Source organism: Arachis ipaensis, chromosome B05 (genome assembly GCF_000816755.2).
Source record: "Arachis ipaensis cultivar K30076 chromosome B05, Araip1.1, whole genome shotgun sequence".
In the NCBI taxonomy this organism is placed as follows: domain Eukaryota; kingdom Viridiplantae; phylum Streptophyta; class Magnoliopsida; order Fabales; family Fabaceae; genus Arachis; species Arachis ipaensis.
Genome location: NC_029789.2, coordinates 3,236,793 through 3,251,780, shown reverse-complemented (window position 1 = coordinate 3,251,780; position 14,988 = coordinate 3,236,793). Strand labels below are relative to the sequence as shown.

Sequence of the window (14,988 nt, the reverse complement as noted above, 5' to 3'; positions counted from 1 at the left end):
TTATTCCTTTGATATGTTAGAAAACTTAATTTTTGATAAAATCAGTGTATCTTCAAATATTAAACAAATAGAATAATATTCATTAATAAAGACAACCTTAAGCATCGATCAAGAGATGGTATTAACAAACTAAGCACGCACTATATTTATTTAAATTGTTTAAAAAAAAATAGAATTCCTCCATCCAAAATAATAGTTTACTACTCTCTCTTGCATTTTCAGGTTCCAAACATATATATTAATGGGGACAAATTATTTCAGATATGAAATACGTAGCTAAATTTTTGTTGTAAGATTTTTTTTAAATTGACATAATTACATACATGAAAACGTCTTTGTTGGTCACCAACTAAAATACAAGTCTTGAATATATATAAAAATTCAAATTAGATAATTTTCAAAGATGTCAACAAAAACATATTTAGAGCAAAATTCAATTTGTAAATATTATCGAAATATAATGGTATTGATGAGTTGAGATATAAACTTAAGAGGAGTGCTAGGGACCAGCAATTTTTGTGATTTGTAGCCATCAAATAGCCATTAATGATGATTTGAATGGTGTGAGATTGGCGTGAGATTTCATCTAATGGCTCAGTTTTCATTGCTGGTTACAAGCTGGCCAGAATTTAATAAAATTGCTGATTCCTAGACTTTTCCTAAACTTAATTGCCTGTCTAGAGACAACAAACGAAATACACAGTTGAATTTGTAATAAGGAAACTCAAACTAATAAGTATAAAATGCACCAAAGATTGTGAATAGAATGCGGAACACTATGGCTAACACCATGGTATATATTGATAATAACAAATATATTAGTTTTTGTAAATAGACGTTTAATCTCACAACTTCTTTTGTTTTTTTTACTTTGACTAAAAACATATTTGAACAAAATCCAAATATTACACAATACATTGGAGACAACCTTAACCATCAAGAGATGTTGAACAAGAAAGCAAACACACAGAACATGAGATATATATGTAATAATAAGGAAAGCGAAATTAAAAAGTATAAACCCAGCGAAGAGAAGCGCAAGCGTTGTTTGTGAATGGAATGTGGAACGCTACTGCAAGCACCATGCTGTGCGGACCGAAATCCAGCAACACCGTTGCGCGAAGGTGGCGGCATGGCAGTTTTACGGACAACTGCCACCGTGGCATTTGTTGTTGTTCAAGTGGTGGCGGGAGGCACCACATGTTGGCCTCATCATCAGAATCCACGCTACTTGTTCTGTGAATGGGGTAGTAGTGATGAATAACCATGAATGCAAGCAAGATGAAAGCTAAAACGATCTTGGTTTGGGCCATGACTCGAGCTTTGTTTCACTGATAAGCAGCACATGAAGCAATCAAGAAATAAAGGAAAGAGGTCATGCGGCAGTTTGCAATTGCACTAGGGCAAAATAAAAATAGCAGGAGGAAGCAAGAAGCAACAAATAAAGCCAAAAAAAGTTAGAAGGACCGCTGTGTGCTCACACAGGTTAGGGGGTCCCAAATCTCCCAATACAGATTCCTTTAATACTATTTCATTTGGAGGAACTTTAATAAATTACTATTTTGATACGTTAAGAAAACTTAATTTTTGATTAAATGATATACTTAAAAGAAAATGAATTTTTTCAGCGATTGTTTTTAGTTTTTACGTTAATGGAAAAAGGGAATAAACAAAACTGAAAAAAAAAAAACACTGTCTAAAGTTTTTTTTTACAAACTTATCAGATAATTTTTTAAACATTCTGATAAAATATGGATCTAATACATGAAACATGAATCATTTTCCAACTCCAGCTCTCATATGAAATGAGTCCCTATTACTGTTAATTAGAGGAAACAATTTCGTCTTTCATGAACACAGTCAGAACACACTTGTACTGACCGAAAAAAACAAAATTGAGCCATCCACCCACCAAAGAATACATCATCAAATTGAGAAAGGTAGAATTTCAGGGTTTCTTCGTTGACAAAGAATACATCATCAAATTGTAAGCAGAGTCATATATTAAGTATTTTATATTATGTATGCTTCACAAAACAAATAGCTTCCCCAAAATTGTTCAAATGAAACATTTCCATTTTTCATTTACTTGAAACACTAATAAAAATTCAGAGTGCCAAAATCACCAAAAAACTTCATAAAGATATTTGTGGGGAACATAAGAATTGGATAATTTTTTAGTTTAAATAAAAGATATTGTTTGGATGCATCTTTTTGCCTACATCAAGCACAAAAACATTAGCTTTTGGCTTTCTATATGAATGATTAGAACTATTAGAATTATACCAAAAGCATTATTAGACTTATACCACATAGCTGCAATTTATATAGCCGAATTAGCATAGCATTCTTAAGCAAGTAAGTTTGAAGTATGATAACTTCATACACTTGATAAATGGAACTTGTTTTAATACGTATTAGTTTACTTGCTAGGCTTACTTTGTTCTTTAATTTCCTGACTTATTTTTATTCGTATTCACATACTTATCTGCATACTATATATTCTGTGAATCATAGATTTGCTTATATAACACCCAGTGTAATGTAATAATTGCATAAAGGCCGAAACAGTAAAAAAAAAAAACACCAACAAAAATATAATGGAAACAAAGTAGAAGTTTTGCAATTAAATTTGAAAATGAAAAATATTGACCAAACAGATCTAGATATTTACTTCAAGAACGTAACAAACAAATGAGGAAATCAACAACTCCGTTTAAGCAATTGTGAGCAAACCATGCAAAAAAGAAGCCAAGAGAAAGGGCAAAATCTTACATACAATGCAGAGGCCAGAATTTGGTCTTTTTTCCAGGTCTTGAGCAATTGTGAGCAAACTAAGAATTTGATCAGAACAGAGGCCAGCATATATCTTTTCTCCAGGTCTTGAGGGTATTCCCGTAATTTTATTTTTGGTGTCTGGATAGCCCCGTAATTTACAGATTCTTTCCACATTTCCCTTCTCCTAAACGGAATTAGCAAATAAAGTGATCCATGTTGGTTTCTCTCTTTTGGGGGGCTAAATACGGACCAAGTTGGGTCAACCAACAAGGGGGACATGTTTGCCACGTGTGCTTGAAGTTTAATATGAAATTGTATTATTAGGAATAATTATATTCTAGTGAGTGTTATACAGTGAATATCATTCGCCAATGGTGAGGTTGTATTATTGTAAGAACAATTACACATTTGTATTGTTATTATTTACTTGGGGATATTTTAACATTTTCTTGAATATTTTTCATTCCTATTCATGAAAATCTAAAACTTATTATGGAAATGAAGTTCTAACATTAAAATATACCTTTCTTGATAATGATTAGTTCTTGAAAATACATTTTTTAAAGATATTTAGAAAATTAATAACATACATTATTATTACTCGTGGCGGATTTAAGGGAGTCTAAAGTGACCATAATCTTCTTAATTTTTTATAAAAAAATTAGTACTATTAGTTTATTATTATTATATAATTAATATGAGAATAAAATATGAGAATAAGACACGGCGATGATACTATGAAATAATTACAAACATTTTTTTTTAAATAAAATAGTATTGATCTAAATTTCGAACTAAGTAAGCAAGGTTATTAGAGACTCAAAACTAATATAATAATTATTTGTGAAGAAAAAAATAAAAAATAATTAAATATTCATATAAATATAGTAGTTATTGTAACCATTTATATATATTTAATTAAATTGATTAATATAATATGTAACAACATATTTATATAACTAACTACTAACTAACATATAGGGCTGACAATCTATACCCTATTTATGGATATCTAATCCGGACCAACTCGTTCGGATAGGGTAAGGTACGATACGGGTTCAGGGTATACCCTACCTTACCATACCCGCACTCCTAATATATTATATAATATATATGTAAACGTTATATATGTAATGAAGAAAGTGAGTGTTGAACCCACAATCTTTCTCTTATAAAAATTTGAAATAACTACTAAACTAGTTGATAATTTGATGATCATACTATTTGTAATTTTATATTAGATTTCTTTAAGATTTTATTATTTTTAATTTTAATTTTAATTTAATTTTTTATTTTCTATGAAATTTAGAATGGTTGAATTTTATATATGCTTGAAATTTTTTTATTTTTCTGCGGGTATGGTCGGGTAGAGTAGGATTTAAAATTTTAGGGTACGGATAGGATTAGGGTTGAGAAATTCTCAACCCGCGAATAGGATAGGGTAGAATTTTTAAAAAGTTTTCAACTTGTGGGTAGGATTAGGGTTGAGTCCAAACCCTACCCTACCCTACCCTACCCATTGCCAACTCTACCAATATACCACTCTGCAATATATATAAAAGATCAAAATAAATAAGGTTTAATTACTCTATTGGTCCCTATAGTTTCGCGAAATTTTCAATTAGGTCTTTATACTTTTTTTTTTCCTTTTAATTGGGTCCCTGCACCTATTTTTTTCCAATTAGGTCCCTACCGTGACCAAACAGTTAGATTTAACGAAATATTCCGCTCCTAAATTAAAGATTCTCTAACTTTTTGTGAAATTCCTAATTCTCTTTCATTCCTATTTTCTGAAATACAAAAATAACCCTCCCACACTTAGAAGGAAACTGTTCGTTCTCTTCTCCTAAACTGAGAAAAAAACTCATTCACATTCGTTGGTTGCCCACTCCCTCAGCTGCCGAGATCAACTCCACTGGAATATTGCTGGAGGGTTTCGCATCTCCGGTGTCACTGCCGTCGTCGTAGGCGTTGGTGCTGCCTCTAGGTAAGACAACGCTTAACCTTGTCAGTCGTTGAAGAATTTTTCTCTTTTTCTCCTGGAAAAATTTGCCACATTGTTTATTAGAGCTTCCTTTTGTTTCTGAAAATAGTTGAAGAAGGATTTATGGTATATTTTTTTTTGGGTATGTAGTTATGGGTGATTCGGATTTCACTATCGAAATCCACCATGGTGGCAAATTTGTTGACAGTGGACAACGATTAGAGTATTTAGGAGGAATGGTTATGGAGGATTTACATTTTGACGTTAATGAATGGTCATTGCAAGAGATTGTCAGTCAGCTAAAGCAACTAGGGTATAAGGATTTCGCCAGGGTATGGTACAAGGAACCTGGGATGGATTTGAAGTCAGGTCTTAGAAAGATGCTGATTATGTGCCAGAGGAAGGTGAAGACAGTGGCTCTGGGTTGATAGAGGTTGAAGTGGATACTGAGTCAGAGCCTTCTACTGAAGAAGAGATATTTGATGATAGTGCTGATGATGGTGACCATGAAGATCACTTTGGGTTTGAGGTGGAGGATAATGATCCACAATCAAATGCATTTGGGGGATTTACCGGCCCACTAAATGATGAGGAAACTGCAGCAGCTGAAACAGATGAAGGTGATGAAGGTTTAAGGGAGGGTGATGAGCAAGTTGGGGGCATATCTGATGGATATGAGACTGATGATATAGACAGTTATGAGGGGGACTCTGATGATATGATAAAAAAGAGGAGGTTTCCTAAATATAATGAGGCAGAGATGAACAGAGAGTATGAATTTCAGGTGGGGCTGGAATTTAAATCACTTAGTCAATTTAAAGATGCTGTTAAGGAGCATGCCCTATTGAATGGTAGGGACATTAGGTTTCGAAAAAATGATAAGGTGAGGTATAGAGTTGTTTACAAAGGAAGAAAGGGAAAGTGCAAGTGGGTTTGTTTTGCAAGTAAGGTTGGAGGTTCTGACTGTTTCAGGATCAAGACTTTGAATGGAAAGCATACATGTGGAAGGAACTATAGTGGAAGACTTGCATCAAGTAGTTGGATCTCAAAGAATATTGCCAACAACATCAGTAGAGGCGAGGAGATGAAGCTTGCGACAGTTATTCAGACCATCCAAGACAAATACATGGCTAATATCAGTGTTGGTAAGGCTTACTGGGCAAGGAGGAAGGCAAGAGAAGAGGTACATGGGCAGGCAATCCAACAGTATGCTAAGCTAAGGGATTACTGTGCAGAGATACTTAGGGCAAATCCAGGATCTAGTCTGAGCATATTGGTTGATAGGCCTTCTCTTACGCAGTCAAGAAAGGTACATGTGCTTTGATGCAGTCAAGAAAGGCTTCTTGGCGGGTTGTAGACCTATTATTGGCGTGGATGGTTGTCACTTGAAGGGCGACCATGGACAGCAGCTGCTAGTTGCTGTTGGCAGAGATTCGAATGACAATTACTTTCCGATTGCTATAGCTGTAGTAGAGGCAGAGACTAAGGACAGCTGGGAGTGGTTCCCAGAGATGCTGTTAAATGACATTGGAGAATCAAGAAAGTGGGTTTTCATGAGTGACCAACAAAAGGTATCACAAATGGATTAATAATTTGTTTGCACTTAATTTTTTTGCAATTAATTTGATTGGAATATAAATCTATACGTATATGATCATATATGCAATTGCTTTGTTTGTGAATATAAATCTGATATGTATATGATCATATATGCAATTGCTAAGCTTGTGAACATAAATCTGCAATGTTTGTGAATATTAATCTGCTACATAAATTTGCTATGTTTGTGAACATTAATCTGCTATGTTTAGATACTATATTAATCTGTTACATAGGTATATTGTCTTCTGTACTGAAACTATAAATCAGGGGCTGATGCAAGTGTTTCAAGAGGTATTGCCAACACTGGAGCATAGGCTTTGTTTGAGGCATTTATATGCCAACTGTAAAAAATCCTATGGGGGTGGTACTGTACTAAGGGACCTCATTCTATCTATTGCCAAAGCTACCTATGTGAAAGAATAGGAAAGAAGGATGAATCAACTAAAGGAGATCAACAGAGACTGTTATGACAAGTTGTTTGCTTTGGATCCAAAATTATGGACAAAGAGTTACTTCACATTTCTGGCCAAGAGTGATATGCTGATGAACAACATCTCAGAGGCATCCAATGGAAGAATCCTAAAGGCAAGAGACAAGCCAATTCTGACTATGTTTGAATGGATTAGGTGCTACTTGATGACAAGGTTTGCAGAGAAAAAGAAGAAGGTAGAGAGGTATGAGGGCTCTCTGTTTTGCAAAAATTCAAGAAACGGCTAGATATAATTGCGGTTAGAGCTATGGAGTGGCAAGCTAAATGGGCAGGAGACCTTAAGTTTGAAGTCCACCATAAGAACAGGATGATCATGGAAAGGTTTGTGGTCGATTTGATGGCTGGAAGGTGCAGTTGTAGGTTTTGGGGCTTGTGTGGTATGCCCTGTCCACATGCTTGTTGTGCTATCTTTGAGAAGGGTGACAACCCAAAAGATTATTGTAGTAACTATTACAGCAAGGCAGCATACCTTGCTACATATGGGCAGTCAATATCACCGATCAATGGAGAAAATATGTGGCCAAAGATACAATGTGATACCATCATCCCTCCAATTTTCAGAGTTAAACAAGGAAGGCCAAGGATTGTTAGGATAAGAGAACCTGATGAAAACAGAACACAAACAAAATATAGATGAACTGGACTTCTGTTACCTGCAATAATTGTGGCCAATACGGACACAATAGGAGACTCTGTCCAAACCTTATAATGACAGGTATTGGTTACTCCGTTATTTTGTTCATATGTTGAGGAACTATTATTAATTGCTATTTCATGTTATAGCTCCTGAAGGCACACAAGAATCTGATGCTGCTGCTGGAACTGGAGGAGGTGATGCTGCTACTAATGAACCTGGTGCTGCTGTTAAAGCAAATGGATCTACAACTGCTCCTACTGCTAGATCCAGGATGGTTAGAGAAAGGGTTAGAGGGAGGGCTGCACCTTTGATTGCACCAGCATCAGGACCTTCAAATACCCCTGCACCACCATCACAGCCTCCACAAACCCCTGCACCACCCTCAAAGCCTTCAAACACCCCTGCACCACCATTACAGCCTCCACACACCCCTGCACCAGCATCACAGCCGGCCACTTTGCCTACACCAGCATCACTGCCGGCCACCTTGCTTACACCAACATCACTGTCCACTGCACCAGCATCTCAACCTTTACCCAAGACCAAAATCTTTGGTGTGAGAAGAAGTGGAAGACTCAAGATTGGAGTTAGGAAGGCAACAAGTCAGCCGCCTGAACATGTTGACCTCACGCTTGATTGAGGCTGAAGAGAGTTTAGGGTTTCCTTTTGATATCTATTGTGTTATGTAGAATTTTTAGTGTTCACCTGTGACTCTGCTTTCTTTATGGTTTGGACCATTTTTATTATGTGTTGTGGACCACTTTTGTTATGTGGGTGGAAAACTGTTATGAGAGGGTGTCACATTTATTTTGTGGCTATCTAGGCATCCTACATTATATAATGTAAAAAACAATGGTATCTATTATAATTCAATGCATCTTTTGTTTTACCTACTTTTTTCTCTGTGTCATACTTCTATGCATATTAAATAGTAAAGGAACAACTTTCATTTAGAGAAATTAAACAACATTTCATATATCTTCATTGCATTCAACATAAACAGTACACTTTTGTCTTATATATAGACTATTACATTATCATAACAGTCATACTTTCTACATCTTTACATATAATACTGCAACAATCAAAACACCTAATATCAAAACCAGCATAATTAGCATCTTGTTTTGTTTTTTCATACTATGTTCCATTTTAGCAAATTGCTCTTCCACTGAACTCAGCTCACCACATAACCTTTCTACACAGGCATCTATTTCTCCAACCTCTGCAATTAATCTCTCTAGATCCACACTTAATCTGTCTATCTTCCTTTCTTGTGCCTCCAATTCTCTAACCCTTCCAAGTACTTGCTGTGAACTGTTTACTCCATCTTCTCCGGATAACTTTTTTTCTTTCCTATCAACCCACTCAAAAAACTTGCATCTCCTATTAGGGTAAGAAATGAATCTTCTGTTTGAATTTTTTGATGTACTTGAACTCCGAAGAATCATATCAGAGTGTCTCCACAAAAGTAACGAATCCTCCTTTCCTTTTGCTTCAACCATCCACTCTTCTCATCTTCTTCATCATCAATTTACTCGAAGAACTTGCATTTTGGCATTCTACCACAACCAACATACCTTTTTCTATGGCTTACTACTACCGAAGAAGACATCACAATAACTGCCTCACCACAAAAACAAAGATGTCTCTTCTTGACGAGGGTTCTGGAACTACAGACTCCTGAAGATAACTGACTCTTATCTATGAGTATTGACATAGTAAGGAACGCAAACGGAGGAGGAAGAGAAGTTTGAGGAAGAGACGAAGAGAAGAGAGTGAGAACTCAGAACCCTACTGAGTCTCGTTGATTTGTAAGGGGTAGACGAGGGTTATAATAGTCAAATTACCCATTTTTAACGTTTTTTTGTAACGTTTACCGTCAATAGGGATCTAATTGAAAAAAAAAATAGATACAGGGACCAATTAAAAGGAAAAAAGTATAGAGACCTAATTGAAAATCTCGCAAAACTATAGGGACCAACAGAGTAATTAAACCAATAAATAATTATCATCACATCGTTGTTTTCAAATATAGGGAAAAAAAAGTTGTTATTTTGAACAAAAACTAATTTAGAACAAAACTCAATCCTAAATTAACCAAATATCATGGTATTCTTTGGATACAACCATAATCATGAAGAGATGATCAACAACAAAGAAAACACACAGTATATATATGACATATTAGATATGAGTTGAATGTGTAACAAGCTAAGGAAACCGAAATTAAAAAGTATAAATCCAGCGAAGAGAAACGCAAGCCTTGGTTGTGAATGGAATGCGGAACGCTATGCCTAACACCATGCTGTGTTGACCGAAATCCATCAACACCGTGGCGTGGAGGTGGCTGCACGGCGGCATTAGTTGTTCAAGTGGTGGAGGGAGGCACCACTTGTTGGGTGAATGGAGTAGCAGTGAATAACGATGAAAGCAAGCAAAGTGAAAGCTAAAATGATCTTGGTTTGGACCATGATGACTCAAACTTTGTGTTTATGAAGAAAGTGGTAGTTAGTATTTAGTAACCAATCCTTCTTAATTATATAGAACAGCAATGACCCTCAAGTTGTGCATCACTTGGGGAGTTGGAGGAAAAAGAGATTAAGAGAATGATATATACACGCCATTTGTCTTATTTTATTTTTTATTGGATGAGGGGTCATAGGCACGTAAAATGGGTTCATGTATAACACTTTTTAGGATGCTTTGGGGGTCAAATTAAAGAACAAATGGAGGATGATGTGTACACATGGTTATTTAAGAAGTGAGAACGTGTATATATATATATATATATATCTCGATCACCATTGGAATCGTTATTTAAGAACTGAGAATGTATATCTCACCATTGGATTACTTAATTATCGCAACAAGCTAAGAGGACAACCATTATTATTATATTGCATCTCTCTATGGTAAAGTAGCTGAGAAATGGGGCGCTGTTATTAGCTTCCTTCAGTCCACCGAGACTATTGTCACAGCAATCTCAGCCTCCGACTAGTTTTTTGAATAAATTATCATTTTCATTTCTTAAAAAAAAGTAATCTTTGATAAAATAACACTTTAAAAAATGAATTTATGTTAAATAAATACTTTTTCAAACATTTTAATTAAATATTAGATCAAATATATAATTTATTTATTACCTTTATATATCGAATATATTAAAATTAAAGCTTTCAATTTTAAAACGTATAAGATTCTTTTTTTGTTGTCCGGATCGGAGTTCTATTTAAGGGTCTGTCGCTGACCAATGAGTTGCTGCATGCACAAGACGGGATTCAAACCCCAACACTTGCTTAAGCGGATTTGCTTAAGCGGACTTGCTTAAGCGGACGAGTGAGCTGACCACTCGACCAACCCAAGTTGGTTAAACGTATAAGATTTAAATTGAAAAAAGTAAATATGTAAATATGTAGCTTAGTTTTGTGGTTCTAACGGAAAAACTCTTAAAAAATTCGATCTGATAGATTATTTTCCTATCATAATCATTAAAAATTATTTTCCTTGGTGAAAGCTACACCAAGAAAATGAGGACCTGAGGATATTCATCACCAATCTAAAATATACTTTTTCCACGAAACATTGTTTTGTTTTAATTTGTGGGGCCACAATTATTGAGTGATAATTCTCACTTGACCAACTAATCTTGCTCTTCAACAAAATTCATGATCATGGTTTTTGGAAATAATAATGGCAGGCATTAACCCTAATTGAAGGGAGAAAATTGGGGCATATTTCTTGAAGAGCCGACATAGTTGAAGGTGAAGAATGGTGTTATCTAGTTGATGAAAGTTTCCTATATATTAAGAGATCGAAGGCCTCTAGGAGCAGGAGGAAAACATGGATTATTCTTAAAGAGTCCTATAGAATTGGAAGATGAGAAATGGAAACATAGGTATTGCTAGGTAGAAAATAAATTAGAAGAAGTGGTGTGGTAACTCCATTTTCAATAATATAAATGACAAACTATATATGATGAGAATGAGATTATTAAAATATCAAGATATTGTATTACATATTGTTAAAAGTTTAGCACTCTCAAACTCATCACACTCACAAGAAAAATAAAAATAGAGGAAACAAGAAGCTTTTCTTCAATACATAAGTATATTAATTATTTATTTCAAGGAACATACATACACCTTACATATATTAGATTAAGAGTAAACCTATCGCATTCTCAAATTTCAACGCAAGTTCAATTTGTAAGTGCCTCAAGTCTTGAGAATAACTTATGTTGGAAGCAGAAGCTGTATCAGTTAAAGCCTATTATTATTCATAGATTGAAGGTTACAAATTTGTAAATCATTATTATGTGATAACTGCTTTATACTTGTGTGGGAAAATAATTGATTCTGCATCACCAAATATTTTGCTCGCCTGCATAGAGAGAAAAAGATTGTTTACCACATAATAAAAAAGCAGAGTTAAACTCCAAAGTTGCCCTTGAAATTCACGAAATACATTGATTTGATCCCTAACTTTTTAATTGCACTATTTATGTTCTCGAAATTGGAAAAAATGCACCTATTTAGTCCCTTCCCGTTTTTCTGTCCAAACTGCTTCCCGGCGGCAGTGATGTGTGGCAATGAATTACCACGCTAGTACTCAATGACGTCGTTCTTTCCAAACTACTAAATTTATTCAAAGCAGCCTCCACCAAATTGCTATTGTTTCCATCAACAAAAGCAACAATATCTTCAGAGAAAGAAGAAGAAAAACGGTTACTCTTTTTTCTCATGGCCTTCATGTTCCTCTGCTGATTTTCAGAGCGCTTTCTTCTTGTTTCCAACCTCCTCAGCGTCTGCAACTCCTTCCTCTTCCTCCACTCCTCCTCTGTCTCCATTGGAAGGGAACATGTTATCATCAAATTTGTTGTGCAAGCCATTGGCATGTTATTAGAGTAACCCCAATATCTTAATTATTATTATTGTTGTTGTTATTATCTTCATCTCTGATGAGGGGACTTTGAGAATGAGAATTTGAGTATTGATGTTGTTCTCTTGATCTTATTCGCTGTTGGGTCCACACCAAAACGATCATTTATTGAAAGACCAAGGCTCAGCTCAATCTCTTGTTCTGCATCTCCATTTGCTAGGTAGAAAATAAATTAGAAGAAGTGGTGTGGTAACTCCATTTTCAATAATATAAATGAGATATTAAAAGTTTAGCACTCTCAAACTCATCACACTCACAAGAAAAATAAAAATAGAGGAAACAAGAAGCTTTTCTTCAATACATAAGTATATTAATTATTTATTTCAAGGAACATACATACACCTTACATATATTAGATTAAGAGTAAACCTATCGCATTCTCAAATTTCAACGCAAGTTCAATTTGTAAGTGCCTCAAGTCTTGAGAATAACTTATGTTGGAAGCAGAAGCTGTATCAGTTAAAGCCTATTATTATTCATAGATTGAAGGTTACAAATTTGTAAATCATTATTATGTGATAACTGCTTTATACTTGTGTGGGAAAATAATTGATTCTGCATCACCAAATATTTTGCTCGCCTGCATAGAGAGAAAAAGATTGTTTACCACATAATAAAAAAGCAGAGTTAAACTCCAAAGTTGCCCTTGAAATTCACGAAATACATTGATTTGATCCCTAACTTTTTAATTGCACTATTTATGTTCTCGAAATTGGAAAAAATGCACCTATTTAGTCCCTTCCCGTTTTTCTGTCCAAACTGCTTCCCGGCGGCAGTGATGTGTGGCAATGAATTACCACGCTAGTACTCAATGACGTCGTTCTTTCCAAACTACTAAATTTATTCAAAGCAGCCTCCACCAAATTGCTATTGTTTCCATCAACAAAAGCAACAATATCTTCAGAGAAAGAAGAAGAAAAACGGTTACTCTTTTTTCTCATGGCCTTCATGTTCCTCTGCTGATTTTCAGAGCGCTTTCTTCTTGTTTCCAACCTCCTCAGCGTCTGCAACTCCTTCCTCTTCCTCCACTCCTCCTCTGTCTCCATTGGAAGGGAACATGTTATCATCAAATTTGTTGTGCAAGCCATTGGCATGTTATTAGAGTAACCCCAATATCTTAATTATTATTATTGTTGTTGTTATTATCTTCATCTCTGATGAGGGGACTTTGAGAATGAGAATTTGAGTATTGATGTTGTTCTCTTGATCTTATTCGCTGTTGGGTCCACACCAAAACGATCATTTATTGAAAGACCAAGGCTCAGCTCAATCTCTTGTTCTGCATCTCCATCACCATGGCGATGTTGTTGTTGTTGTAGCTCATGATGGTGATGATGGTTCACGGACATGAACTTTTTTAGCAGATCTCTTGGAAAATCACTTATGTGAGTTCTGCTGTTCTCTCTTTCCTCAACAACTTGTGCCATTGAAGAATTTGGGATTAAAACAACAACAAAGAAGAAAAAAGATTACCTTAGCTTTTTCAGGGAAGTAAGAATATCCAGATGGCTCAGAATTCATGAGGACTTGAAAATTGAAGTTTGTTTTTAGTAGGTAACCGAAGATTAGTGATGAACCAGAAGAGAAACAAGGTCGAATCAAATGATTTTTGTACCCATGCAGTGAGTGAAAACGAACAGGGAAGAAGAAGAAGAAGAAGAAGGTCTGTGATTAGGGTTAAAAAGGGACTTAGGGATCACATTGGGTTAAACACTTTCAATTGACACTCTAGTATGGCAATCTATTGTCACATCACTGCCGCCGGGAAGCAGTCTGGACGGAAAAATGGAAAGGGACCAAATAGGTACATTTTTTCCAATCTTGAGGACATAAATAGTGCAATTAGAAAGTTAGGGACCAAATCGGTGCATTTCGTAAATCTCAGTGACTACTTTGGGGTTTAACTCAAAAAAACATGATTGATACCCCAACAATTTTCAACGTATTTTGGAGTTGGCTGATAATTTTAATTAACCTTCTTATTATCCATTTGGTGAAGCCTGGTTATAATTTTAATTAATCTTCTTATTATCCATTTAGGAATCCTAAGTTCCTAAACCCAAACCTAACAGCCAGCTAAAAGATAAAAAAAAAGAAAAGAAAAACCTAAGAAACAGAGGTAACGGCAACGTAAACGGAAACGGCAACAGCTTACCTCAAATGGCGGAGGAGGTGTTGTCGGCAACACAATGCATCTTGAGAGAGCACCTTCCGGCGGAAACGGGAAGAGAGAGGGGAAGGGAAATGGAGAGGCGCTCGTCGATGTGGAGGTTGCGGAGATTGGAAAGCGGGAGGGGAGGAAGATGTCAGGGAGGTGGAGGCGCCGATTTGGAGGGAGGAGATGACCTAAGGCGGCAACAGCAGAGACAGTGAATTTAGGGTTTCGACGATGAGATCTCCCTTCCCTAAATCTGCTTCTCGCCCTCACTCTCTCCCTCTGTTTCGATGACTGAACTTAGTGTAATTATTATTAAAAAAATATTATTTTAATAAAAATAATACTGACTATAATATTATGGCCACTAAAATTTTTCACTAAAAATACTTTTTTCTTAT

The 14,988-nt window shown here is 35.4% G+C and overlaps 3 protein-coding genes across 3 annotated transcripts; 2 read left to right on the top strand and 1 right to left on the bottom strand.

The window, feature by feature from the left end:
* Positions 4,915-6,787, top strand: LOC107639963. Its single transcript, XM_021122697.1, has 5 exons — positions 4,915-5,056; positions 5,161-5,650; positions 5,735-6,071; positions 6,154-6,333; positions 6,632-6,787. The coding sequence occupies exons 1-5, from the start codon at positions 4,915-4,917 to the stop codon at positions 6,785-6,787; spliced, it is 1,305 nt and encodes a 434-aa protein (XP_020978356.1).
* Positions 7,102-8,131, top strand: LOC107639962 (wiskott-Aldrich syndrome protein homolog 1-like). Its single transcript, XM_016343518.1, has 2 exons — positions 7,102-7,387; positions 7,638-8,131. Exons 1-2 carry the CDS (start codon positions 7,102-7,104, stop codon positions 8,129-8,131), a joined length of 780 nt encoding a protein of 259 aa, XP_016199004.1.
* On the bottom strand, positions 11,647-13,526 carry LOC107639961 (ninja-family protein AFP1-like). Its single transcript, XM_016343517.1, has 4 exons — positions 13,230-13,526; positions 12,802-12,898; positions 12,092-12,330; positions 11,647-11,760 (listed from the first exon to the last, which is right to left on the bottom strand). Exons 1-4 carry the CDS (start codon positions 13,524-13,526, stop codon positions 11,647-11,649), a joined length of 747 nt encoding a protein of 248 aa, XP_016199003.1.